Here is a 27,684-nt window from a genome sequence, read left to right on the forward strand (position 1 = left end):
GATTGAAGTCAGATGAATTTGTGGCCAGTGCCTTTACCCTCTGAGCCATCTTGCTGGCCCCATTTCCTTTCATTATTTTCTTTTCTTTTTGAGACAAGGTCTGATGTAGCCTAGGGTCCTCTTGTTCTCCTGAACTTGTAGTGGAAAATTATCCTCTTGCCTCCAACTCTGAGCAGCTGAGATTATAGGCATGTTACTGTCCATCACTGGAGTTTATGTGGTGCTGGGGCTTTGTGTGAACTGACCAGTAGCCCAAGAAAGACTTTCAGCAGCCCCCCCACCTCACACAAAATGGGAAGTGGCAAAACTCTTTTATCTGTAGGATCTGTGCAGGAGCACCTTCCCCTCTCCAGCACTCCTGCACTGAGACAAGCTTTCTTCCCATAGATGCCATCTGGGACGTCTGCATAGGACAGTAACCAGCCAGGGATGTGGCTGGAACCAGGCTCCCACTTTTTCAACTCCCATGACTCAGGGGAAAACCTTATCCATTAGCTGTTCAAACAAGTCTGGTCTGAGGGTGTAATCTAAACAAATCCCTGTGGTACCGTGTAATCTTTATAACAGCTGAGTTACTGTTATTCCCCTCCATAGCTAGGACAAGTCAGAATTCACATCCTGTTGGAAGAGGATTCTTCTTAGTTAGGATGGATACTGCTGCCCTGCTTGCACCCTGGACCCTCTCTGCCTGCTGGCCAGGTTTCCATGTTCTTTTTGTCTGATGGGTATAGCAGGGCCACAGACCTTAGCCGGAACCCAGACCTCAACACAAGTGACACCATGATAGAAGTGCCATTCAGACTTCTAAAACTCAGCACAGACGGCACCACCTGCCAAAACAAAAACCAAAACCTAACCCATCAAAATCCATAGTATTGCGAATGTTTCTAAAGGTACTAACCTTGCTTTTTTGTTGTTTTAAGTTTTAGTGGCATTTATCAATTTTACACAATAATGGGTTTTGTTGTGACATTTTCACACATGCATATAATGTATTTTGATCATATTCATACCCCCTTCCACTCATCCCCTTCCTCTTCACAATTAGCCTCCTTCTATTGTCATGCCTTTTTGATTAACTTGTGGTGACCCCATGAGTTCAATTAGGTTTACTTATAGGAGCATGGGTGAAGCGTTTTATGTATGTTTTTAAGGTAGTCTCACATGTAACTCAAGCTATCCTGGAATTCACTCGTGTGTGTAGCTCAGGCTGTCCTCCAATTCACCACAATCCTTCCTTAGCTTCCCAAATGCTGGGCTACGAAGTCTTAGCCACAGTCACAAACCCTTTGTCCCAGGAGCCTGAGTTCTGCAGTGATGCTACTTAGAGTCCCCAGTACAAAATACAGAAGTAGAGTGCTGAGGTTGAACTGGCTGTGGTCTAAAGCAAAAATGGCACCAGCTGGGAGGCAGGGCTCACAATCCCAGTTCACAGAGCTCAGCTGCTGTTAAAAGGTGTTTGGAGCAAGAAGGCCACGCCCCCATCCACGCCCCTCCTCCAGCAGGCGGACACCGACGGGCCGGTGGGAGGGTGACTGAGGGCGCTCAGCTAGCAGCCCATCAGCCCCCGAGACCGGCGTGGCCATCTGCAGCGTCGCCATGTCTTCGGTGTTCGGCAAGCCCCGAGCGGGCAGCGGGCCGCACAGCATGCCCCTCGAAGTCAACCTGGCCATCCTGGGGCGCCGCGGGGCAGGCAAGTCTGGTGAGTGGCGCGGAGGATGGGGGCAGCTTCATCCACAGGCTCCCAGAGACTTGCTTCCCCGGGTGGTTGGGTGAGTTCCTATGACTTTGCTGTTTGCCTCAGTTTCTTTGATGCTGGCCCCCACTCTCGTCTTGCTACTTTGTTCTCGACTTCCCTATCTCTTTTATCTGACTTCAGCTGCCTGCCTGGCTCTTTCTCTGCCTCCTGCTGCCCCCAACAAAACTGTCTCTCTTTGTATTTCTCTTAGGTCTTCCACTCATCTCCATCCCTGGGAACAGCAGCCAAATCTTGTCAACTGACACTAAAGAGACCTGTTGGCACTGCTCTCCAGCCCTGGGTCCCCTTTGAACTTGGTGGCATCCTTGCTACTCCTTGATCTAGGCTGTCCACCCCCTCACCACTTCCTCCAAGAGACTTGGTAGAAGTCAGTAGAGATTAGAATTTCTCAGGCTTGGGCCATTCCCCCACAGCCAACCTGTGGGACCCTGAAACAGACTATTTTCTTATCAAATGTTGTTTCAAGCCAGGCCCCTCTTGACTTTGTGGAAATGGGAGACTATGGCCCCAGGTGCCAGGGACTTGTCCTTGAGGAACCTGGATCTTGGGCTACCTGCCACTGAGATCATTTCTGTCAAACCTTCTAAGAACCATCAGAGACCTCCAAAAGGAGTATTTGTCCTGTCACCTGGCTCTTTAAGACCCAGACAGCTGAGGGTAGGTGGGCAGAAAAGGCTCCCTGGCTGTCCAGTTGCAGCCAGCAGTGACTAGCCACCATGGCCCCTTAGCTGTGGCTTTCCTTCTCTTCAGCTATCTGAGATCCCCAGGGAAAGTGTTCCGAATTTGAGGCCAACATCTCTGGCTCAGAGTGGGGACCCAGAACACGGTTCTCCTTTAAAATCACGATCATAGGTTAGCTGGTGACTAAAGGGGTAGAGAAATCATTTTGTAATTTTGATGCAGAGCATCATGTAGCCCAGGCTGGCCTGGAATTTGCTATGAAGCCAAAAATGACCTTGTATTCCTGATTCTCCTGCCTCCACCTTCCAAGTGTGGACTTGTGAATGTACACCACCATTCCTGGTTGATGTAGTACTGGGGAAGTAACCCAGGCCTTCATACCTGGTAGGCAAGCACTCTGCCAACTGGGTTACAGCACCAGAAAGTTTGAAATATGTATTCCCTGGCTGTTAGTTCACAAATTGGCAGTGTTAGGATCCCTTCAAAAGAATTTTAAGTTTATTTTTAATCCTATCAAGAGTTCAGCATAATATATTCGTCTGGCCCTTGCTTTATGCGGCAAGCTCTGAACAGAAGCAATCCTGTTAGTGCACTCTACTAGGGAGAAAGAAGTACTTTTTCAAGGCTTTATATTCTCAGAAGGCTGTGGAAATCCCATGGAGAATGAAAGCCCAAGATGTAGAGGACTCATACTAGAGTGAGTTTACTTGGGACATAATCTGTCCTGGACCTTGCCTGGAAAATTCATGTCCTCTGCAGTTCAGACCTTCCTACCAATAGTCCATCAATTCTTCACTTACTATCTTCAACCTGTTGCCAGAGCTGAAGTAAGTGTCCTATGCTACAGAATCAGAATGACCTGTCTGTGATGGGAGACATGCCCCTTCAGTTGGGGGTCTCACCAGACCTCAGGATAACTAACTAGATGTAGGGGTTTGACCCTGGATTTGATTGTCCCAGACACTCCTTAGACATGCCTCTTGCTGCCTTTCTTGCTCACAATAATTTTTAGAAACTAATCCCAGTGTGCGTGCAATTAGTGAGGCTTGCGCCCCCATTTCTACACATTCTGAGCCAATTCCTCTGCTCTGCAGCCTGAGGCCCTTGGAGAGCCAAGCTTGGTGTCAGCCAGAGACCACAGAGGTCTTCTTAAAGTGCAAGGGACAGTAGCTTGGGGGCTAGCCTCAGACCCAACAGGAGTCTGAGCCCACCTCTTTCTTCTTTTTGCAGCCCTGACTGTGAAGTTTCTCACCAAGAGGTTTATCAGCGAATATGACCCCAATTTGGGTAAGAAGCCATTCCTCTCCGGGCTTCCTGCTGTGTGGGTCCCACCTGAATGTTCCCCCGGGCCCTCCCCATGGGTGGGCCTTGGTCAGCACTGTGCATCTTAGGGTAGAAGGAAGGAATCACTGGGATAATTCAAGGCATACCAGACAACTGGGGGGGGGGCAGCTCAAGGACCTGAGGCTGTTTGCCCTAAAATATGCATGCAATAAGACTTTAGAAGAATTTTTTTTTTTCTTAAATAGCAGAAAGTCCACATCCAAATAGGCACAGTTCTTCAAAATGTTCACTCGGTGTTCTCTCGAGGGCAGCCAGACGAGCTATTTAAGGGTTTCTCTATTGGTGCCGGACATTCTCTGAACCAGGGAATATTTGTTTCAGATTTTTAAATTCATTTTATTTTATGTATATCAGTGTTCTTCCCGTGTGTATATCTGTGCCCCATGTGCCCACCTGATACCCATGGAACTGGAATGGCAGATGATTGTGAACCACTGTGTAGGTGCTGGGAATGGAACCTGGTCCTCTGCAAGAGAAGCAACTCTTATCAGCCTCTGAGCTGTGTTTTCACTCCAGAGAACTAACATACATTAGGGTAGTGCTCGACCCCAATAGACCTTCAGTGCATATTTACTTTCTTCTTCCTCCTTAAATGGCTTCCCATGCATGCTGCTGAGAGTCCCCCACATTCATGAGATCGGTGTTGTGAAGCTTATTTTTAACGAACAGAAGGATCATCCCCTAAAATAAGCTCATTCATGAGACCCTTATACCCAAAACAAACAAAATAAGAATCTGCTTAGCATCTAAGTCACTTCTGGCTCTTGTTTATTATACTATTTTTATTTATAAACTGACCGATGAGACCAACAAGGTGTCTGGATGAGCTTAGCTTTTTGAAAATGATGTTGAGTTGTTTCCCCATTCATAAAAACCAAATAAAGAGTTGGTGAGACCCAAAGGGGAGGGTACACCTCAGGCACATGTGGCTAAAACAGCTCTTTATAAGAAAGAAACTGAGGCAGAGGGGACTCAGTTACTCACCTAACATCACAGAGCCCCCTCAGGTCCACCTGCTTCCTGTGAATGGCAGTCTATGGGCCCAGAAGTAGAGGTGTATAGGGCACTGGGCACTCTGAGCCTCGGTTTCTCCATATGGAGGTTGGGACTGGGTTGTCTGTGCTGCAGCTGTGACTGGAGACTCTGCATAGAAGGACTCTGCCTGTGCTCTGCCCTGGGTGGGCAAGGGGCTCCAGGGAACAATGTCAGCTTCTCACCTCATTTGCCTCCATCCTGTCCCTGCAAGGACATGGATGCTCATTGTGCCACCTGGATGTACAATCTGACAGAACTTCTTTGGTGCCTTTTATAAAATTACTATGTTAAGGACATCAAAGTGCCAAGAGCCAAGGCAGGCTCTACATCACTATGCCTGGGTGAAAAGCTGCCATTCTGGCTCCTGAGAACAGTCACCCAGTGATCTGAGGTTTCATCTAATAGAATAGGATGCTTGAGGCCAGACATAGCTGAAGGACCAGCAAGCTTATCATTAGCCAGGGAGAATGGGGGTCACAGTGGGGAGGGAGCCCAGAAGGCACAGGTTCAAGTTCATTTCCTCCCCATTTGTGGAGATTAAATGAACACTATGTATCATGCATGCTAGACAGAACTCTACCTTTGAGTCATATCCCCAGACTCCCCCCACCCAACACACACACACACACACACACACAGTTTTTTTTTCCTCCAAGTTTTAAGACGGGGTCTCACTACACTGTGCAGGCTTGCTTGAACTCACTCTGTAGCCCAGGTAGGGACTGACCTTGCAATCCTCCTGCCTCAGTCTCCCAAAGCAACCTTGTCATCTCCCTACAGTGGTGCCAACATGAGATCAGGAGGCCACCAGGAAGACTAAGGTTAGGATAACCCTTGTCACCAGGTGAGGCAGGACTTTGCCTGTTTGGAGGGAGGGAGTGCCTAAAAGGCAACTTTAGCCAAAAAAAAAATAATAAGTATGAACACAACATAGGCATCCAGTGACAGCTCTTCATGGGCCAAATATAGTTAAACATTTGGGGCATATTTTCCATTAGGTCCCCTCCTTTGGATAAGAGCAGATATTTATCCAAGTCCCTAAAGCAGGCTGGGGGCGAAGAGCTGCCTGTGACTCATGTTGGATGTTAGTGGACCTGGCATGTATCCAGGCCTGCTTGGCTGCCAGCAGCCCTCAGGGAGAAGTGTGTGACTACATTCAGGCAGGGCTAGGGGTGCTGTTCTCACAGTGGCCACTGCCAGGAAGGCAGAAAACACCTCAGATCTGCCCAGAGGGGTCACCCAGGGAAAGGTGGAGACCAAGGGTACTCACAAACAGGTGCCAGGGAAGGCTGGGAGTAAGAGAAGCCACTGTCAGCACGCCTGACCACATTCTGATTTCGTGGGTTTAAAGTCATAAGAACTAAAAAAAGAAAAAGAAAAAAAAAAAAAAAAACCGAACTGGTAAAAATCCAAATAAGGTCAGTAATTTAGTTCATAGTACAGAACCAACATCAATTTCCTGGTTTGGCAATTGTGCTGTGGTTATATAAGGCGTTAACACAGGGGGAACCAGGGTGACAGGCACATAGGAACTATGTTAGTTGGTAACTTCTATTTGAGTTTAAAATGATTTCTCTATAAAATAAGTGGGCATGAGGGGCTACAGATATAACTCTGACAGTAAAGCAACTGCCTTAGAAGTGTAAGGATCCGAGTTTGGAGCCCTCGCACCCACGTGAAAAACTAGGTGTGGTGGTGTGCATCTGTAATTCCATCGCTGGGGAAGCAGAGACAGGTGGGTCCCCAGAGCAGAATGGCCATCCATCAGGTCACTTCAGGTTCAGTGAAAGACCATGGCTCAAGAAGTAAGGTGGAGGGGTAGGGCTGGAGAGATTGCTCAGTGGTTAGCAGCCATTGCTGCTCTTTCAGAGGACCCAAGTCCTGTTTCTAGCACCCATATCAGCTGTTCAGCGCTGTCTGTAACTCTGGTTCTAGGTAATTCAATTCTCTGTTGGCCTCTGTGAGTACCAGCACACATCGTGTGCATATGCCCACACGTGTACGCGCGCGCACACACACCCCCACACACACACACAAATGTAAAACCTCTTTTAAAAACAATAAAATGAACAGATGATGAAGAGGACGCAAGATGTTAAATTCTGACCTCCACACATGCATGCACACATGAACATGTACACATACATACATCACATACTCACCCAAATAAAAACAAAAGGAGAAAAAAATTACATGGGAATGTGGACCTGACCTGCTAACTCTGGAGGTCCTTCACATTCCTCGCTGCCACTTTTAGATATCTATTATGGGCCAGGCCCCAAGCCTGGAGGACTAAGTAGTCCTCCCACAGTCCTGGGAGACATAGGTCTATTAAATGTGCTAGCTCAGAGACAAGTCTAGCAGAGTGAAGGCTTGAAAACTGTTAGCTCTGGCCAAGTGGTGGTGGTGGTGCACACCTTTAATCCCAACACTTGGGAAGCAGAAGCAGGCAGATCTCTTGAGTTTGAGGCCAGCCTGGTCTACAGAAGGAATTCCAGGACAGCCAGGGATACATAGAGAAGCCTTGTCTCAAAAACAAAAAACAAAAACAAAACAAACAAAAAAAAAAAAAAAAGAAAGAAAGAAAGAAAAGAAAAGAAAGAAAGAAAAGGAAGGAAGGAAAGAAGATAAAACTGTTAGCTCATGTTATCATAGTGTTCCCTTTTAAATGGAGGAAGCACTTCCTGAGAGCTGAAGTCTAAATCAGGCAGTTGAAATGTAGCAGAGGATGGCTTTGGGGGAGGTGTGTGTGTGTGTGTGTGTGTGTGTGTGTGCGCGTGTGCGTGCATGCTATGTATGTGCGGAAGTGTCTGCAAGTTTGTGTGTACACAGGGGCCAGAAGAGGCATCAAGTATCTTGCTGTCACTTTCTAATTTATTCTTTGGGGACAGGGTCTCCATGAGCCCAGGGACAAGCTGGCAGTCAGCAATCTCCAGCAACCCTCCTGTCTCAGCCTCACAGTGAGGGGCTTACAGGCATGCACACACTTAGGATTGACTTTTATGTGGGTGGTGGGAACTTGAACTCAGCTTCTCATGCTTGTATAGTGACCACATCCCTCACTGAGCTTTTTTCCCTGTTTCCCTGAAGGTAGCTTGGATCCTACATCACTTTGTCTATCGACAAGGATGACTTATAAAACCTTGGAACTTGTGTGTGAGGTCTGACTGCACTCTCTCTCCATCATGTCATAAGCTTCTCTTTTCCATCCTCTCCTCTCCTACTGAGGGAAGAAGTCTTCCTTGGGGACTCCCTGTAGGCCAGGCACTATGGTGAAAGGGACAGAGAGTGGAGAAAATTGGGGTTCTTGGAGGAAGTGGCAGGCCTCTGCTGCTGAGCCTATGGGCCACACACTCCACACCATGGGCTTCGTGCATAGATTCAGAAATAGTCTGTCCCCCAGGGCATGGTATATAGTGGCCTCTGATGCTTCAAGCCTGACAAATGAAGAGGAACAGTGGCCTGGTAGCAGTTCCCAAAGGCCATCAAGGCTATACTGGAGGAAGCTGGGGCATCGACCTTGTTTGTTATTTGAGTGGGATGCCATGCCTCTGACCTGGCTGATCATCTGTGTTGCAGAGGACACTTACAGTTCTGAGGAGACTGTGGACCACCAACCTGTCCATCTGAGGGTCATGGACACTGCAGACCTGGTAACAATACTCCCGTTCCTTCAGGCAGCGAATCAGCACAGCCTCCCATATCCTGACCTCATGAGAGAATCCTTTGGGCTCCAGTTTGCTGTGTGGCCCTGAACAGGGCTCTGGCTTTTTCTGGGCCTCAGTCTTTCATTTTCCTTATGAGAAGGCTGACATCAGCCCAGATAATCCTATTCTGTGAGGCTGTGCACACACAGGTGCATTTACACAAACACTCCTACAGGGAGCCTGTCATCTCCCCCAACATCTCTTTCCAAGCATCCCCTCCCCCGCCACGGCTGGAGTCAGTTCTCAGAGGCCAAAGGGGCAGTATGGACCTGACCCAAAACTAGCAGCATTCAGGGACAGCAGGTCCTTGGAGGGCCATGCCAGAATCTTTGACTCAGTGCCCAAGAGACCAAGGTCTCCAAGTCTCTGGCTGGGTGGTGGGAGGGAGATTCATGAGACAATGTCTCTTTTCACACCAAGCCAGATCGACACTGAAGTGTCCCTTTGCAAAAAGATCTGCTGGGGAACAATACACAAACTCAGGAGGTGGGAAGGGCAGCCCAGGTGAAGGCCTCCCCACTCCCAAGTTCTTCTGTCTCTGAGCTGGATTCCTCTCCTTCACTCCAGGACACCCCCAGAAACTGTGAGCGATATCTGAACTGGGCCCATGCTTTCCTGGTAGTGTATAGTGTCGATAGTCGCCAGAGTTTCGAGGGCAGCAGCAGCTACCTGGAGTTGCTGGCCTTACATGCCAAAGAGACACAGCGTGGCTACCCTGCCCTGCTGCTGGGCAACAAGCTGGATATGGCCCAGTACAGGTGAGTGAGGCGTCTTAGCACTCGTCTCTAAAGTTTGCTTGCATATGGATGCAGAATGACATACCTGGGGATCACCAAGAATGGCAGTGCCCTCAGCTGCAGGTAAAGGGATTGTACTGGGAGGGTACACGGGAGTTTGTCTAAGCAGCCAGTGACGGGAAGAGAAAGACACCCAGGCCACTTAGGATGTGGGCTGGACCCCAAAAGGCAAAAGAGAAGATACCCATCTTCTCAGGAGTCACAGTGGTCTCTTACATCAGCCTTGCCTGAGATTATGTGACATTCTGGTCCCCCTCTCAGCAACTGACAGTCATTTTAGTGCCAACTCCAGTCCCAAGGAGAGGCTCTAATCTGCTCCTTGGATCAGGTGTCTGCTGTGGTCCAACCAGCCCTTGCCTTGTCTAGGCGTAGCACCCCAGGCTTGTTGCCACAGTAGGCTGCTGAGCATAGGCCTCCCTTAGAAGGGCTTAGACTTGAACCAGAGGTCACAGACTGGGCCAGAGGGCAGATCACCACGGAACACTGCAGCCATATTTTGCTTGGCTGGCATAATGTTTTAACTGACTTGGAATTGGAATGCTGTGGGGTGGGGCCTGCTCCCTTCAGCTGACCACAGGCCCTGCCACTCCCTGTGGTTTCTACCCCCCCCCCACACACACACACACACATCAAGTCACCCGCCTGGCCCTGAGGCCCTTGACACCGAAGCCTACACTTGAGCAATCGAACTGAAACTCTCCAGTGGGGGGACATTGTTCCATGTGGTCAGTACACCTGCTAGGTGTGGTGCTTTCTACCAGCCTTCTACTTGTCCCTTCTGCTCTTAACTTGTTCTTCCTCTCCCAGCCCCCAGAGGCTCAGTGACTGATGTTGAGATTTGTTCAGATCGGTTCACACAGGCAAGGGTTTCCTGAAAGTTAACTATGATGGTATGGGGCATTCTTCATGGGTGGTCCAGCCTTCAGCCCAAGAAAAATTGCATCTTGGGGAATAAGGGGAGCTGTACAGTGGGTAAATCGCTGAAGGTGGTCCTTGAAATATCTTGGAATGTAGAAGAGAGATCAGAAGACTGGACTGTGAACAGGAAGGAAAATGTTCAATATGACATGGGATGGGGTAGGGGGGTAGGGTGGGGTGACCACAGAATATCGTTTTGACCCCAATGTTTGCCAAAGAGATTGTTGAAAAATGGATTGGAAGCGAGTGAGCAGGAATCCAGGGTTCGAATGAAAGAGCCCTGGTTCCCTGGGTACAAGACATGCCGGCTTACCCCACTTCCTTTCAGTGGAGTGTAACACTAAGAGGTTAGGGCGCAGTGGGAGAGTATACTAGGTCTCCTGTCCCCTTTCTCCTGCCAAATCAGTCTTGGCCCAGAAACTTCCCCACTATTTCTCACCCTGGCATCTCCTCCCATCTTGGGCTGTGCCATGGTCCTCAGGGATGGTGGTTGGGGCACCTCATCATTGGGTAGTGGTGAGCAGGATTCAGCCTGTGCAATCTTGTCCTCAAGACCCAAGGAGTCCCCGTCTGAACATATGAGCTTCTGAAGAGCCAGTCTTCATTTTTTCCCTCTACCTCCATTCCCATGGGTTCCAGTCAGATGTCCCTAGGGACCTTGTGCTTGCAAACGTCAGTCCTGTCATCACAGGAGGCAGAACACATGCACCCCTGCTCTGTTCCTCTGCTCACCTAACATTGCTGTTCCCTGCTGGCCCTCAGATGGACAAGCAGACAAAACACCCATGAGCCCCAAGAGTCTGCCAGTCACGGGCCCCTTCAGTGCAAACAACTGCCCTCTTCTAATACCTCAAGCCAGGGCTAAGGGTGGCCATTTCCTGAGGAGAGAGGCAATGGCTTTCTTCCTTTGGCCACAGGCAGGGTCTAGCATGGAACTCATCTTTTTTCTTCATATTCATTCCTAAATACCAGTTTTGGCAACATCAGCTACCATTTATTGAGTTCTGAGTCTGTGCACCGTGCACATTGTCTTTCTTAGTCCTAACAGTCCTCAGGGGGGGGAGGCCATTATCCTGTTGCATTGATGAGAAAACAGATCCACAGGGCCCAGATGGGCCCAGATCACTAGGTGGGGAGATGAGTGTGGGAGCCTCCCTTCCTCACTCGGAATGTCATTCTCCTGACCGCCTCGCCCTGCTTCCTTGCCAGGCAGGTCACCAAGGCTGAGGGTGCGGCTCTGGCAGGCAGGTTCGGGTGCCTGTTTTTTGAGGTCTCTGCCTGCCTGGACTTTGAGCATGTGCAGCATGTCTTCCATGAGGCAGTGCGGGAGGTGCGTCGGGAGCTGGAGAAGAGCCCCGTGGCCCGGCCCCTCTTCATCTCTGAGGAGAAAGCCCTATCTCACCAGACCCCGCTCACAGCCCGACACGGGCTGGCTAGCTGCACTTTCAATACTCTGTCTACTGTCAGCCTGAAGGAGATGCCCACTGTGGCCCAGGCCAAGCTGGTCACTGTGAAGTCATCCCGTGCCCAGAGCAAGCGAAAGGCACCCACCTTAACCCTACTGAAGGGCTTCAAGATCTTCTGAGGACCCTTCTACAAGAAGTTGGACTTGGCTGATGCTTGGGGCTGCAGGGCAGGGGCTGGTTTGCCCTCTGATAAACCAATGACCCTCATGCTCTGGTAGATAGCAGACTCTGCCTGCAAGCAGTCTCTACATGCTCACTGTGTGAGCTAGGGGGACAGGCAGTGATGCTGCTGAGTCCCTCCAGGCCTTGGGCTCCATGGTAATCTCCGCATCAAACCACCCTGGAGAGAAGCTGCCCCTGTTGCAAACCAGACTCCTGGAATCAGCTGCAGGCAGAAAGGAACTGCAGTGCATATCCTGTGTCATACATGACTCTTGCCTGCTCCAGCTTCTGTCAGGCCAGCTGCAGCCCCTGTTCAAAGAAGCTTTGTCTATGTGAAGGCTTTTAACAGTCTGTCTACAGGATGGTGGGCCTTGAGGTCCTACTGCCACCTGGTGGTAGAAAGAGGTAGGGCAACTGGTCCACCAAAGTCCCATGTCTTTTGACCTCTCAAAACCCAAGGTTTGGTTAAACCGTTTATCCAAGAAAAATCCAGTTAAGATAATCCTATGGGAAACCCTGCATAGGGCAATGAAATCTGGACTGGAGCATTTCAGCACTTGCCTGTCTGTGAAGGTGCAAAGAAGGGCTATAGGTTGTTCAGGCTAGGGAGTCTCCAGCTTTTTTTTTTTTTTAAACCAGCATTTGGGGGCCTCTTGTGACCACCTTATTAGTACACACCCCAGGAACACCGTTCTTGAACTTAATGACTAAGGCTGCAGAAAGTCATTTTACCCAGTGATGTTCCTCAGGGAGTCCACAGTTGGCGGGAGCAGACATGACACCCTCTGGTGAGTGAGCACCATTGGCCTGCCCCATGTTAGGTAGGGTCAGTCAGGTTTGGTTGGACCTCGGATCCTCAGCAATGGATCTGAGTGTTCAAGGCCCACTTTGGGAAGATAGATCTCAAAGTGTTTGGGATTAATAAGTTGAACTTTTGTATAAACGTGGTGTTTTGCCAAGTCTTGGGTGTGAGAAGGCTGTCATAAGCAGGGTTACAGCTGTTTCTTCCTGTTTACCACAAACTGGCTGAGCTGGTTCAGTAGGGACATTAGAAGGGCTGAGCTGGGCGGGGTGTTGGTAGCGCACGCCTTTAATCCCAGCACATGGGAGGCAGAGGCAGGCGGATCTCTGTGAGTTTGATGCCAGCCTGATCTACAGAGCTAGTTCCAGGACAGGCTCTAAAGCTGCACAGAGAAACCTGTCCTCAAAACAAAACAAAACAAGAAAAGAAAAGAGAAAAAGGGCTGAGCTGAGCATCCTAACCTAGGAAGCTAGAAAGCCTGTGCCTTCCACTCCCAGCCGAAACAAAATGTCTCTAACCTAGTCTTCAGCTCTATAGCTGGGGACCCTGAGGTCAGAGGAGGCTGTGAACTAATCAAGAGCATATGCTATAGGTCCTGACCCTGTGTCCTGATCAAAAGGTCTGAACCTTGTACTTTTTTTGAGAGAGAGAGAGAGAGAGAGTCTCTGTTATGTAGCTCTGGCTGTCCTGGAACTCGACACGTAAACCAGACTTGAGTTGAGCCCACAGAGATCCACCTGCCTCCTCCTTCCGGAGTGCTGGAGTTAAGGCTTCTGCCCCATATGACTGAACTTTGTACATTTTATCCAAGCCACTTGTGTGTGCTTCGTAGACCACCATCATTTGAACCAACCATACGATCCCAACTGCCCTCCTAGAGAAGCATTTTAATAAAAGACATTTAAAAAAATAACGAATTTTCATCTGGTTATAGTTTGTTTATTGTGTCTGCTAAAAATAAGTTAGGGTGCTTGGGAGGCACTATCTAACCTGAGGAGTTTGAGGCCACAGAGCTGAGTTCAGATCACAGTCCTGTGTCTGGCTGGGGTAGTGAGTTTTCTCAACACGCCCTAGCTCTCGGTTTCCTCTGGGTCTGGCAGAAAGATCCTTAGGGCATCTTTCTCATTCAATTCTGTTTCCCCCGGGGGCAAGTCTAGCTTCTCGGAGATCAGTGTCTCTCTTAGGTTGTTCAGGCTGCTGTTTTCTTTCATTTTAGAATCCTCTAGGTTCAGGGCTTCTGGTGTTTCTTTGTCTTGTGGCTGCTTCTTTCGGTTTCTAGGAGGAGATGAAATAGTATTGATCAGGGTGCCTGAGAGGTTGGGTCAGGACCCCACAGTTCGAGAGCTTGACAGGAATCTCTTCGCAGAAGTGGTGATGGCTGAGTAGCTTCCACTTTATATCTACCTTCTCTCTGCAAGGCTACCCAGGAGCTAAGCGTGGACTGCCAGTCCTTCCTTTGAGAATGAGGAAGTGTGGCCTTCGTAGCCAAAGAAGCACATGTATCTATCTGCATTGTACATCTGAGTCTACCCATTCTGAGCCCTGTGACTTTTCTCCACCCCACACTATCCTGGCCCCGGGGCTGCCACCATATTTAGAACAGGTCCTCACACGCTATGTTCTGTACCTAAGATGCTGCCAGAAATTCCTACTAACCTCCTGTCTCTCACTCTACTTGTTTCTTCAGACAGGTTTATCCACACCATTAGCCATGACTGTAAGACCCAACCCTACACATGGCTCTCTCTCATGGCCTACTTCCTCAACCTGACAGTCTTTCCCCTAAATCTCCTCTTTCTCCAAGCTGGTTTACTCAAGGAGCTCCTGGGCTTCCTGAAGGCCATGGTGGAAGGATACCAGAGAATCTGCCTGGTCTACAGGGGAGCAGACCTATGTCTGCTGTTCCAGTGGACAGCCACCTTGGCTCTCAGTTGAGCTTGGTGAGAGGAATACTTCCTGACTGGGGGTGTGAGGGTATGGGGGTTGTGGGGGGGGTGTGGGGGTGACGTGGGAGGTATAATATGGGTGCGATCACTTAAAGGGCAACACCCTCTGAGTCATTCCAACTTGCTGGCCAGGTCTAGGAGATTGTAATGGGGTAGGGGGGCTTTGTTTAAGGGGGGGTGTGGGTTATTTGTTTAATAGCTTTGGTACCTGACAGCTGCCACCAAAAGATGAAGCACCAGTTTCCCTAAGTGACTCCTTAGATTGCCATCTAGGAAGGAAGCCCCCACTCCCACCTCTGGAGATCCACTCCAGAGCACCTCCTCACCTGTTTGCCAGGATGCTCCTTCTCAGGAGGAACAAGCTTATCCCCGCCACCAGGACTGCCAGAACCAGGATGGAATAATTCCAAGGAGCTGCTGAGGAGGGACACACAGACACGTCCTCAGGCCAGGTGACACACAGATCCACTTACAATTGGGGCTTGGGCTCAGGCCCGTCTTTGAGCATTCATTTGCCCCCTGCTATGGAGACGCCCATCAAGACTACTTGCTCTGGTGGACCTCCCCGACTGACCAGTGGGTGGGGTGGAGACACAGGGTCTCTGCTCTGGACCAGCCCTGATCCTATGGGGGAGACAGTACTGTGTCTGGATACTAGCTGGGTAAAGGGGGTGTGAGTGACAAGGAGGAACTGGGTCACCTTGAACTAGGAAGAAAGAAGAAAGAGGGAGAGGGAAGTGGTATGACAGTCTAGCGGCATGCAGTGACTGCCTGCCACAGGTAGCAGGTAAAATGGCAGGTTGGGCTGTGGGTGCTTAGGGCATGTCAAACTGTCTCCAAGAGAGGCATGTCCCAGGCTATATCTCTTACCTTCCCCTGGCAGGACAGGCCTTCTGCCAAATGACCTGACAGTGAGTTCCTTCCCTTCTTGCAAGGGTTTTCCTCAGGGCAAGCCTTCATCAGAGTGAGACTTTCCTTGATTATGTTATCTACCTTGCCTCGCAATCCCCCCTTCCTCTCCCCCACCATCCACCTCCCACCCCGAACACACACACACACACACACACACACTATTGAGGGTTGCATTTAGAAATTTCTTGAATGCTAGGCATTTTTAAATTCTGAGACATGTTTTCACTAAGTTGCCAGGCTGGACTTTGACTCTGGTTCAAGCAGGCCTTGAACTTGTGATCATCATGGCTGAGCCTCTTGAGTAGCTAGGCTTGCAGACTTGGGCTACTGGGCCCAGCTTGCTTCTTTTTTACTATGCACTGGGAACATGTCATACTTTTAGTTGTTGGACACTCTGTGTGGGTAGAGACTTGTATTTTGTTCTCTGCTATAACTCCAGTGCTAGGCATGCAGCACTATTTAATAAATAATGGAGGTGATTGACAGCTAAGTGGCCCATACCCTGAGAAAAGGGGAGTGAGTGGGCTCATCACCCCCTCTGTGATAAGATGTCTAGCCTCACCCTCTTTTGAAGAAAATGTGCCACCTGGTGAGTAGAAGAGAGTGCCAAACTGCTCCACCACTCCTGACCCCCATCACTTACCATCTTCTACACGAAAAACCCAAATCATTTCTTCCAGAAGTTCCTGGGGCACCTCAGGACTGACTGCAGCTCCCTCTCCACTGTGGTCCATGTCCCTGCTCGTGATTGAGATGTTTCTGGGCTGTGAACAGACAAGTCTTGAGGTCCCAGCTGCCCTCCAGGCCTCTCGGGTACTGGCCTCTGAGCAGACAACTCTGGCAACAGCAGATAGCACATCTTGTCCCTGGTTTACCTTTCCTTCTTGTCCAGACCAGCAGTCCTATAGTCCACAGTTGTTGGACTGCTCGAGCCTGAACTGAAGCTGACTATGGCAGTGAATGAATGGCCGTTTTCAGGAGACGGAGTCAGGAGGGTTGACAGGCCATCTTTAGCCCCCTCATTAGCCATTTATATACCAGTCTCTGGGTGTGACCTAGCCTCTTTATGACAGTCAGGGAAATCCTTTGGAATTTGCATACAGAACGATAGCTAAAAATGTGCTTGGAGAGTGGCTGGGCTCTTCTGTAACCTGCCTACCCAATGTGTACAGCAATGCATAGAGTGGCTCGTGACTTTCATTGTTCTGTTACTATAAAACTTCGTGAGGCCCTTGGGAGGCAGATGCAGGAGAATCTCTGAGAGTCCAAGACCAGGTTGGTCTCTACAGCAAAGTCCAAGGCCAGCAAGGGCTCCATACTGAGACACCACCCCACTTTCCCACGTCCTGCCCCTCTCAAAGAAACAGCTGCTACCCCTGGAATGCGGAATTTAAGGTAACTAAGGTCTGTGTTCCTGGGCCATGGTCACTTACATTTGGCTCCTGGATGAGGATTTCTTATGGTGAGATTGGGGAGTAGGGCATTGTCCCTGATCAATAGGTGGTAGATACATAGATAAAATAAGAATGTGATGGCAGGAGCAGGTGGGACCTGAAGTTGGCAACCACAAAGGAGGGAGTGACTCAAATCTTTATTAAAATTCATAGTGTGCAGGGTAAGGGGCAAAGATGCATACCAGTGTGAGGCTGTGCCACTCCAGGGCTGGGGGGACTCTTGCAGAGGACACTGCTGTTTCTGCCAGCTCTGCAATTCCATTCTACCTCTAACCTAATCATTCCACCCAATCCACCTTGTGCCTCCCGAGGTAGCCAATCACAGGCCGGTGTCTCTCCACCTGATGAAGCCTAGTCTCCCTCTGGGGTACTGACCCATCTGCTGCCCACCCCTGGGCAAGGAGCTGGAAGAACTAACTGTTTTTCTGGGGCGCTGCTGTGGAGAGGTGCTAAGGGGCACTAGGCTGGGTTGGTAAGCTCTACCTGTGACTCTATACTCAAGTGAACTCTTTCTTCTTTTTCTTTGGGGGGGGGAGGGTAAGCGGTGTGGCATGGGATGGGGTAAGGATGATTTCTGTGAACCATGCTTCCTCAGACAGTCCCTTTAGTTTGAACCTGTTTCTGTCTCTGGGAAATAAGGAATACGTGTTCACATGAATACTTAATACTACTTCACCCAAGTTTTTCTGTACCGATATTTAAAGAAACAGTGAGGTTAGTTTTGACATCGTATTTCAGCAGAGACTGTGCACTTTAAAATATCATTTCAATGTGGTTAGTGTTTTATGTTTTTTGATACCAAGCCTTTGGAAATGGGTGTAAACTTTATGCTTGTAGCATGCTTGTCTTGAAGCCCTCCAGCCACATTTCAATTGCTCAGTAACACTTGGCTGACGGCTATTGCACTGAGCAGTTCTGGCCCTGACAAGCAGCTGGTCCTCCTGACTGCTCTGCAGGTTCTTCTCATCTACAAAATCTTAGTAATCAAAATTTTAAGAATCTCATGTTTTAAGGAAGCTTACAGGTTAGTGTGAGACCCCAGCCACATCTATTCTCAACTGCACATGGCAGCCTGTGGACTGCAAATTGAACACTCCTTGCAGATCAACCTAACCAAGAACACAAAATGCCTGTGAAAATACAAACTCTGGGTGGGTAAACTAGCTCGGCTGGTAAAGGTGTTTGCCAGGAAGCCTGACAGCTAAACTGAGTTCAATTCCCAAGCCCTACATGGTCGAAGAGAACCAACTCTCATAAGTTGTCCTTTGGCCTCTACATGTGGGCCCCCTATACCCCAAATAAATGTAATAAAAACTTTAAAAACTGCCCTCAAGGGGGACATGCCATACCACTTATCAAAACTGAAAACACACACAAAACAACACGTATTTTCCTAGAACCACTTTTAAGGGACATGTTGTTTAGAAGAGTTGACTCTGAGAAAGGAAGAAAGGGAGAATAGAAATCAAAGAAAATTAAAAATAAATAATTGGAGACATAAAACAGAAGAAGAATGTGGGAAGATCCATCATGAAAATATGTCCTGGGCACTTATGAGAGCCACCAAAGGTAACAAGACTACATGGTCTCAAGGGCAGGGGTTCTACAGCTCTGCCTGAGACAGCCTTTGTTTGTGCAGCCTGGAACTTCCTCAAACAACTGAATGACAGATAACCAAAGGGAAACAAAAGAATCAGACTGACACCAGAGTTTCTCTGGCACTAAGTCCTCTTGAAAAACCACTGGCAGACTGGAAGGAAATATTTTGATGTGAATATGAGTTAAGCTTTCCCAGATATGAATACTCACTCATGTGCCTATGTAGGTATAAATTGTGGGGAGAAAGAAAGACCCCTTGGGAGATGGACAGATGGCTCAGGAGTTAAAAGCAAGTACTGTTCTTATAAAACATCAGTTCTCCCCTGTGGATCTTGACCCCTCTGGGCATTGCATAACAGATATTTACATTACCACTCAGAACAGAAGCACAATTACAGTCATGAACTAGCAATGAAATAATCTAGTTGGAGGTCACCACAACATGAGGAACTGCATTAAAGTGTCAAAACAGTTTTTTCGGGTTCTGCAGCCATCTGAGCAAAATTATAGAGCTATCTAGCACATTCCATTTAAAAAAAAAAGGGGGGGCGGGGAGGGAGCTAGAGAGATGGCTCAGCGGGGCAGTTAAGAGCATTTGCTGCTCTTACAGAGGACCTGGGTTGGATTTCCAGAACCTCTATGGCAGCTCACAACCATCTGTAACTCCAGCTCCAGGAGATTCAGTACTGGCTTCTGAGGACACTGTACATCCATGCTGCACAGACATACATGTAAACAAAACACTCATACACATCATATTTTAAAAAGTAAAACTCATATTCCCAGAAACAGTAAAGTTGAGTTGTTCTTATTGTACCTGGAACACACTATTATTTTTAAATATCATTATGAAATTAATCTCCATGCTTCCTTTAGATGTCACTTAGTTTTCCCAATGACCTTGTCCTGTTCATGATCCTGTCCAGGACATGGCATTGTAATGAAGGGTCCCTTTGGCCCTTCTATCGCATCCCTTCATTTTAAACAGGGCTTAGCCATTGCTGTGATTCCTGTCACTGACCCTGGGCCTCCCCATCCCCACAGCAGGCTGAGAGCACTTACTCTGGGTCTGGGATTCCTGGGACCTTAGGCTGGGTGGTGTTGCCCTGGTTTCTGTGTTTTCCTCTTCTTCCTGACAGGAACCGGGGGCAGTCTGCATGGAACTCTCTCCAGGAATATCCAGTTGTAGCTAGGCAGTCCAACTCCAGAGAGCACAGCAGTAGGGGCCCATTTGGTAGCTCTGCCCTTAGCACACGCCCATGCCTGGTGCCTTTGCTGCCACTCCAGGGTGAATGACCTCTTGAATGCATGACCTCCGGTGTCAAACTGACTCTGGTTGACTCACAATCTGAAAGCACCAGGAACCTAATATGATCTGTTATTACAGAGTGGCCACTCCAGTCCTCTGACTCTTAATTATTATCAATCTTTAACTACGGAAGGAGTCAAGGCTCCTTCCTTTTATAGCCCGTGCTTTCTCATAGTGAAGGTCATCATATGAACTGAAAGGAACCATAAAAGTCAGGCCTTGGAAGCTGGGTCTTGGGAGTTTGTGTGATCACGGATCCACAGAGGAGGGAGCAGGCCCAGGAGTGAGGTCTCCCCCCATCAGAATAGACAGTTGCCAGCGTACCTGTGTGGAAACAGGCTGACTCTGGGTGAGTGTCAAGTCCAGAATCCTCTCTGACTAAGTACTGGAAAGTGTGTGGATGGCAGTATGGTCTAGAGGAAGAAACCCAGTAGATCTTTGAGCTGTGTTGAATGCCACACCCTGTATTTTATAATGTGTCCATTCAGTAATTGCTGATTGCCTGCTGTGGGGATAGACTGTGGACAAGGCAAGTATGATGCTGCTGTCCCAGGGCAAAAACTCCAGGGAGACAAGCAGGCAGCAAAGCATAAGCACAGCCATGATGATCTGCGTGCTGTCTCCAGAACCCACAGAGTAGAAGGAGAGAACCAGCCCCTGAAAGTTGCCCTCTGACTCCATGTGCGTTTTGTGTCTCCTATGCTCCCACACTCACAGATGCCATAATACTCACAAACACACATAATAATTAAGACCAAATGAAAAGATGGGCTGGTGAGATGGTTCAGTGGATAAAGTGCTTGCTGCCAAGACTGACAACCTGAGTTTGATCTCTAAGACCTACATGGTAGAAGGTCAGAACCAACTCCTACCAGCTGTCCTCTCACCAGTGCACAAATGCGTGCGCACACACACACACACACACACACACACACACAACTATAGAGATTAAAGTAAGAAGAATAAAGAGATAGGGTTGGGGACCCACAGTTATAGCACAATATTAAAGATGAATGATGAGCTAACTGTGCAAATCCCTGAGAAAGTTTATTCAAGGACAGAGAGGAAACCAGGAGCTTAAGGAACCTGAGAAACAAGAAGGTAGCTGTTACGGTGGAAGCTTCACCCCAGCCGCTGGAATCCATAGACCCAAAGAGTCCGGGATGTCATGGTGGAAGTTCCACCCAAGCCCCCTCTCTCCCATCTCCCTCCAAACCCTGCTGTATTCCAGAAAGGCCCCAAATGATGACCTCTTCCCCAGAGATGCTCAAGACCATTCCCACAGAGTATTTTAACTGCCTCCCAGAAAATAGCCTCGTGGTTTTCCAGTCTCTCTTTCCTGTCTCCTCTCTGGGGGGGCTGGAAGGCTATCAAGGGCTCACTGTAGCCATTAAACCTGGGCTTTTTCTAATTCAGCTTGATTTGGTCTGATTTGAAATGTTGCAGGCCAGTCTGTGATTTCTCACAGAATTTTTTTTATAGACCATGAGATATTTGTTTTGTTTTTTGAGGGGGTGTAGTATTTGTTTGTTTAAAGACAAGGTGTAACTCAGGCTGGTCTCAAACTCACAGTATATCTGAGGCTGACTCTCCTGAACCCTGTTGCCTCCACCTCCCAAGCATCAAGATTACAAACATGGCTGCCATGCCCATTTTAGGAGATGTTGGGGATTGAACCTAGAGCTCTGCATGCCAGGGAAGTACTGTTCTGATGAAGCTACATCCCCAGCCATGAATCACACTTTTGAAAGAAACTTACATTTATTTATTATGTGCATGTATGTATGTATGTGGGACCATGTGTACTACATGTCCATGTGGAGATCAGAGGACCTTCATAGTAGTTAGAGGAGAACTCATAGGACTTGGTTTTCTCCTTCCACCGTGCAGGGCCAGGGATCAAACCTGAATCATTCACCCTCACCCACTGAGGTATCTGTCTATTTCTTGCCTCTTTCTAGAGTATATATTTTAATTGTAAAAAGGGTGTCTTAGAACAGTGGCCAATGAATAAAAATCCATAGGTCAAATCCAACCTGCAGATTGTTTTATATGTGAAGTTTTATCAGAACATGCCTGTTTACTTGATTATGTAATATCTGTGGCTGCCTCAGGCTAGGCTTACAGAACTAAGCATTGTTTTTGTTTGTTTGTTTTTGGAGACAGGGTTTCTCTGTATTGTTTTGGAGCCAGTCCTGGAACTCGCTCTGTAGACCAGGCTGACCTCGAACTCACAAGGATCTACCTGCCTCTGCCTCCTGAGTTCTGGGATTAAAGGCATGTGCCACCAACCCTCAGTGAACTAAGCATTGTTAATAGTCAGCTTTTAGTTGTTTGGAGACAGGGCCTCCATATGTAGACTAGGCTGGCCTCAAACTCACAGAGATCTGCCTGACTCTCTCCCAGAACAGTAACTGGCTTTTTAAAATTTTGCTTACTTTATTATTTTGTGTATGGGAATTTTGCCTGCATGTATGTTTGTGCATCACATGCATGCATGCCTGGTGTCTGAGGAAGTGAGAAGAGGGCCTTGAATCCCCTAGGACTAAAGTTAGACAGTTGTTGGCCACCATGTGGGTGCTGGGTATCAACCCTGGATCCTCTGCAAGAGCAACAGTTGCTCTTGTCTGCTGAATCAACTCTCTAGCCCCAGCTTTTTAATATTTTTTGCATTTATTTATGTGTATGTGCACATGGACATGAGTATGTGTGCTTGTATGTGTATCTATGTATGTGTGCATATATGTATGTATGTATGTTTTGCTTCATACATGTGTAGGTCAGAGGACAACTTGGAACCAGTTCTCTTCTCCCACCATGTGGATTCCTGGGATTGAACTCAGGTCATCAGTCTTGGTGGTAAGTACCTTTTATCACTGCTACCTTTCAGCCCCTAGAAAACAATTCAACACTTCAAACAATAGTTTTTCCAAGTTCCCAGTAGCAGCTTGTTATCTTCTCAGCAGAGAAAACTAACATGAAATGTGACAGAGGTAATTTGAGATGACCACACACAGGAGTGGAGAAGCAAGCATAAGGTTGTTCACTGAAGACAGTGTAACAGGGCACTCCTGTAATCCCAGTATTCTGGAGGTTGAGGCAGGAAAATTGCTATGAGTTCAAGGCCAGCCTGGGCTACACAGCCAGTCAGGACCAACACAGGAAGATCTTATGTCAAGATAGTAGAATAAATAAATGTTTAAAAGGGCAAGGTCTGGGCATGTAGCTCAGTGGTAGAGCACTTGCCTAGTGTGCTTGAGACCCTGGTTCAATCCCTAGCACTGGGGAAAAGATTCACAAGCTACTGCTGCTATGGCAGCACCCACCTGTAAGCCCAGTATTCTGGCAAAAGACAAGAGGCTCATCACAAATTTTAGGTCAGCCTGGTCTACATAGAAAATTCCAGGACAACCAGGACTACCTAGTGAGACCTTGTCTAAATAACATCTAAATAAAAACAGACAGGGCATGATTGTGCATGCCTTTAGTCCCAGCACTTGGGAGATAGACACAGGAGGATCTCTGTGAGTTTGAGTCCAACCTGATCTAAATAGCCAGTTCCTAGACAGCCAGGGATACATAGGGGGTGACCCTGTCTTCAAACAAACAAACAAACCCAAAAGTGTACACTCAGCCATACTTCTTTGAGGGCCTAATTTTCATGTTAAAGCCAGAGTGGGAAAAAGAAAACACTGGAATTTGTGAGATTTTGGAAAGGGGATGGAGGATAACTGAATCTGTAGTCATTAGTTAGAGATTCTGATTTGAATTTGATCTCTGTGTGTGAAGGGCAGTGGAAGATGATCAGGTGTCCCAAGGAGAGTCATCTTTGTGCAGAAGTAAAATTATCTTGGTGCATGGATGTTTTTCCAGAAGATGCACATTTTACTGGGGACATTTCAAACTGTCTTCAGTGTGGGAAGTTTAGGGTGTACTTGGTATGGAATAATGCAACAAAGTAAATACTTTCTCCAACCAAAGACCTGCTCTTACTATTTATTTTATCTGGAGTGCTGAGGATGTTTTATGTCATTGACCTCAATTTGTCATCCTCATTTCTTTCTATTATTCCTCAATGCTGGTTATAGTGTAACCAAATATCTTCTTCAGCCCCTGGGGTGAATCAGAGTCCAAAAGTAAAATAAACTCAAAGTCTAATAGCCTTCTGTGCAGCCCTACACTGTCCTGGAAGTTTAATCATTGCAAAATACAGCACACTTTGACTAGTTTAAGATCAAGCACACAATGCCATACTTGAACACCCACCAGACATCTGTCAGATGTGCACTATGAGAGAGTTAAGCCGTGTGCATTCTTCGAGGGGACCTGTGTAGTACTCATTTGGCCTCAGCATTCATGAACAGGTGATGCCAGGCACAGTGGTAAGTGCCTGTAACCCAAGCATTCAGGAAATGGAGTCAAGAGAAGCTGGAGTTTACACTCCCCAAAGGCTATCAGAAAAAGGCGTAAGCATTTTGATCAGGCATCATAATTTCTTTCCAGAAGGAAGTTGTAGACTCCAAATAACAATAAAGTTCTGTCCTAGATTGAATCTGCCTTGTGATTTGGGGAAATTGCTCAGCTGGTAAAGTATTTGTCACACTGTATGATCCCTAGAACCCATGTAAAAATGTCAGGTCTGGAAAAAGCCAGGCATGGCAGCACATGCCTTTAATACCAGGTCTAGGGATGTGAAGACAGGCAGATATCTGGGGCTGCCAGCCACCTCAGGCTGCTTGCTGAACTGCAGGCCAGGGAGAGGCTATCTCAGAAAACAAGATGTACACCATGCAACCATGGCCTCTGGCCTTCACACAATGTAGCAAAGATGTCTTGGTTTAAAAAAAAAAAAAATATATATATACATTCATATATATATACATTTACATATATATATACATTTACATATATAACATTTACATATATATAACATTTACATATATATAACATTTACATATATATATATATATATATATATATATATATATATGTCCTAATACCCACACTGATGACTGATGTTACTCCTTTAGCTCAGCTTTCATTTTAGGAAGAGTTCCCAAATAGATACAGGATGCTTGGGCCTGGGGTAACACTTTCATGTGGTTTGTGAGTCTGAATTGTAAATGATCCTTCATTTAACTTGGAGGCACACAGTGACTTCTATAATGGGCAGACCTACTTCTCGGGGGAGAGCAACCTTAGCCTGTGCATGTGTGAACCACGAGGTTATGTGCATATGGCCCTTCTTTTAGTACTCAGGCTTTTGTACTGGCCTGTTCTTGGGATTCTGACAGGATAAGCCATCAGCTGCAGCCACTAAGAGTACCACCTGTGCACATTCACTATGCTCCCTTTTAAAAGGGCCCTGTCCACCTCCCATTCTCTCTCTCTGTCTCTCTCTGTGTCTCTCTGTCTGTCTGTCTGTCTGTCTGTGTGTGTGTGTGTGTGTTAGTCAGTCTGTCTGTCTGTCTCTGTCTCTGTCTGCCTCTCTTAACCTCTCTCCAGCTGCTCCTGTCCCTAGAGGCCAGTCTCCCGCCCTCCCCTTCCCCCTTTATATGATCCCTTTCCCTAATGAAAAAATCCTTCTGCTTGAACCCTGTTGCATGGCATCTTTCTCTCATTTACCACTTTTCTTAAATTACAACAGCTGCAGCCAGCAGTTCACATTTCTGGAATTATCTGCCACTAGATAAGAACTCAGACAATCCTGAGACCAAAGTGCTCAGGTGCAATCTGCCAGGTGGGTATGTGTAATGATGTCAGTTCCACTGAGAACCCTGACGTTTTTGCTTTCCTTGAAGTATTGATAGTTAAGACTCCTAGCACACTGCCAGTGGAGGATAAAAGGGTGCAGCCTGTTTGGAAAACATCTACCAGAGTGGCCAAGTTTTACATTTTATCTCTTAGAACTTTCAAGTTAAAAGGCTTTTCTTTTTAAAATTCCATTTATTTATTTGTGTGTGTGCATACCTATGTCATAGCACACATGTGGGAAGCCAGAGGCCAACCTGGGAGTCAGTTCTCCATGCTGTAAGTTCTGGAGACTGAACTCAGGCCCTCAGACTTGGCAACAAGCACCCTTACCTGCTGAAACATTTCACTGGCCCCAAACTAATGGCAGAGTTTTCATGACCCCCCAAACCTGGTCCCTCAGCCATTTAGTCACAAATAAACACACAGAGGCTTATATTAATTATGAACTGTTTGGCCAATGGCTCAGGCTTCTTATTGGTGATCTCTCTTAATTATTAACCCATTTCTACTAAACTATGTATTGCCACAAGGCTGTGGCTTACCCTTAAAGCTTGGATATGTTACTCCTTCAGCTGCTACATTGTGTCTCCCTTAATTCTCTCTGTGTTCCTCTTCCCAGCATTCCTAGTCTGATAGCCCCATCTGTACTTCCTGCCTGGCTACTGGCCAATTAGCTTTTATTCACCAACCAATAAGAGAAACATATATTCACAGAATACAGAAGGACATCCACCATCATTGCAATATGATGTCATCTAACAGTATTTTGAACCACACTCAGCTATCTTGGGACACTAGGGGTCCATGAACCACAGGTTGTACACACCTGATAGCAGTTCCACTTCTGGAAAAATCCACCCAAAAGAACTGAAGTCACTTCCACACTAAAACTGGTACAAGAATGTTCCTAGCAGTATTAGTCATATGTCTGATATTGCTGTAATAATTACTAAAGAGACCTGTAAGATAAGCACAAGGGATTTTTAAAATTCTAGTTGATTATAATGATCAGAATATAATCTGAGTCCTACATTTGATAAAATCAGACATTTGACCTTCTTTCCACTTATGTATTTATTGAGGTAAGATCTTTCTCTGTAGCTTAGGTTAGCCCCAAACAAACCTGTATGTAGCCCAGGCTGGTCTTGAACTCTCCTTAATCCTCCTGCCTCAGCCTTCCAAGTGCTTACAGACATGAACCACCATATCCAACTTAACCATTTTTCTGTTTATCAAAGTATACTACTCCACACAGAATCTGTAAGCCATAAAATGATAGAATAGACTCGCCTGAAATAAGAATGCATGGTGCTGGTTGAAATGTGTCAACTTGACACAGACACACACGAAAATTAAAGATGTGCTGCCACAATTTTTTTTCTGGTTTTTCCAGATGGGGTTTCTCTATTTTACTTTGGAACCTGTCCTGGAATTAGCTCTGTAGACCAGGCTGGCCTCCAACTCACAGAGCTCTGCCTTCCTCTGCCTTCCTCTGCCTCCCAAGTGCTGCGATTAAAGGCATGTGCCACCAACACCCGGCTTACTACCACACTCTTAACTCTGATTCTTTGGTATTTTATTTGAACACACTTTATTTTTTGCTTCACTTTTTTTTCCCAAGGCATTATTTTTGTTTTATTTCAAGACAGGGTTTTGCCAAGTACCCTAGCCTGTCTTTGTGGCAATCTTCCTGCCTCAGCCTCCTTAATGCTGCCATTGCAGGTGCAAACCACCATGCCTGGCTTTTCCAAGTTTTTTTCTCCCCCCCCTTTTTCCTTTTTATTTAAATTTGAAACAAGCTTGTTTTACATGTCAGTCCCAGTTCCCTCTCCCTCCCCTTTTTCCCCCAACTCCCATCCCATCCCCTTTCCCTCTCCCTCTCCTTTTTCCCCCAACTCCCATCCCATCCCCTTTCTGCTCCCCAGGGAGGGTGAGACCTTCTGTGGGGGAATCTTCAAAGTCTGTCATATTTGGTACAGGGCCTAGGCCCTCCTGCATGTGTCTAGGCTGAGAGAGTATCCCTCTACATGGAATGGGTT

At 47.4% G+C, this 27,684-nt stretch overlaps 2 protein-coding genes across 2 annotated transcripts; one reads left to right on the forward strand and one right to left on the reverse strand.

The window, feature by feature from the left end:
- The first annotated feature begins 1,540 nt into the window (after positions 1-1,540).
- On the forward strand, positions 1,541-13,579 carry Rasl12 (RAS like family 12). The gene is made up of 5 exons (XM_051197781.1): positions 1,541-1,702; positions 3,671-3,727; positions 8,399-8,472; positions 9,094-9,284; positions 11,451-13,579. Exons 1-5 carry the CDS (start codon positions 1,600-1,602, stop codon positions 11,824-11,826), a joined length of 801 nt encoding a protein of 266 aa, XP_051053738.1. The 5' UTR covers positions 1,541-1,599; the 3' UTR covers positions 11,827-13,579.
- Positions 13,580-13,594: 15 nt separating this feature from the next.
- Positions 13,595-16,287, reverse strand: Slc51b (solute carrier family 51 subunit beta). Its single transcript, XM_051197782.1, has 3 exons — positions 16,173-16,287; positions 14,944-15,034; positions 13,595-13,946 (listed from the first exon to the last, which is right to left on the reverse strand). The coding sequence occupies exons 1-3, from the start codon at positions 16,261-16,263 to the stop codon at positions 13,742-13,744; spliced, it is 387 nt and encodes a 128-aa protein (XP_051053739.1). The 5' UTR covers positions 16,264-16,287; the 3' UTR covers positions 13,595-13,741.
- Positions 16,288-27,684: the final 11,397 nt, after the last annotated feature.

This window comes from Phodopus roborovskii, unplaced genomic scaffold (assembly GCF_943737965.1).
Source record: "Phodopus roborovskii unplaced genomic scaffold, PHOROB, whole genome shotgun sequence".
NCBI classification, from domain to species: Eukaryota; Metazoa; Chordata; class Mammalia; order Rodentia; family Cricetidae; genus Phodopus; species Phodopus roborovskii.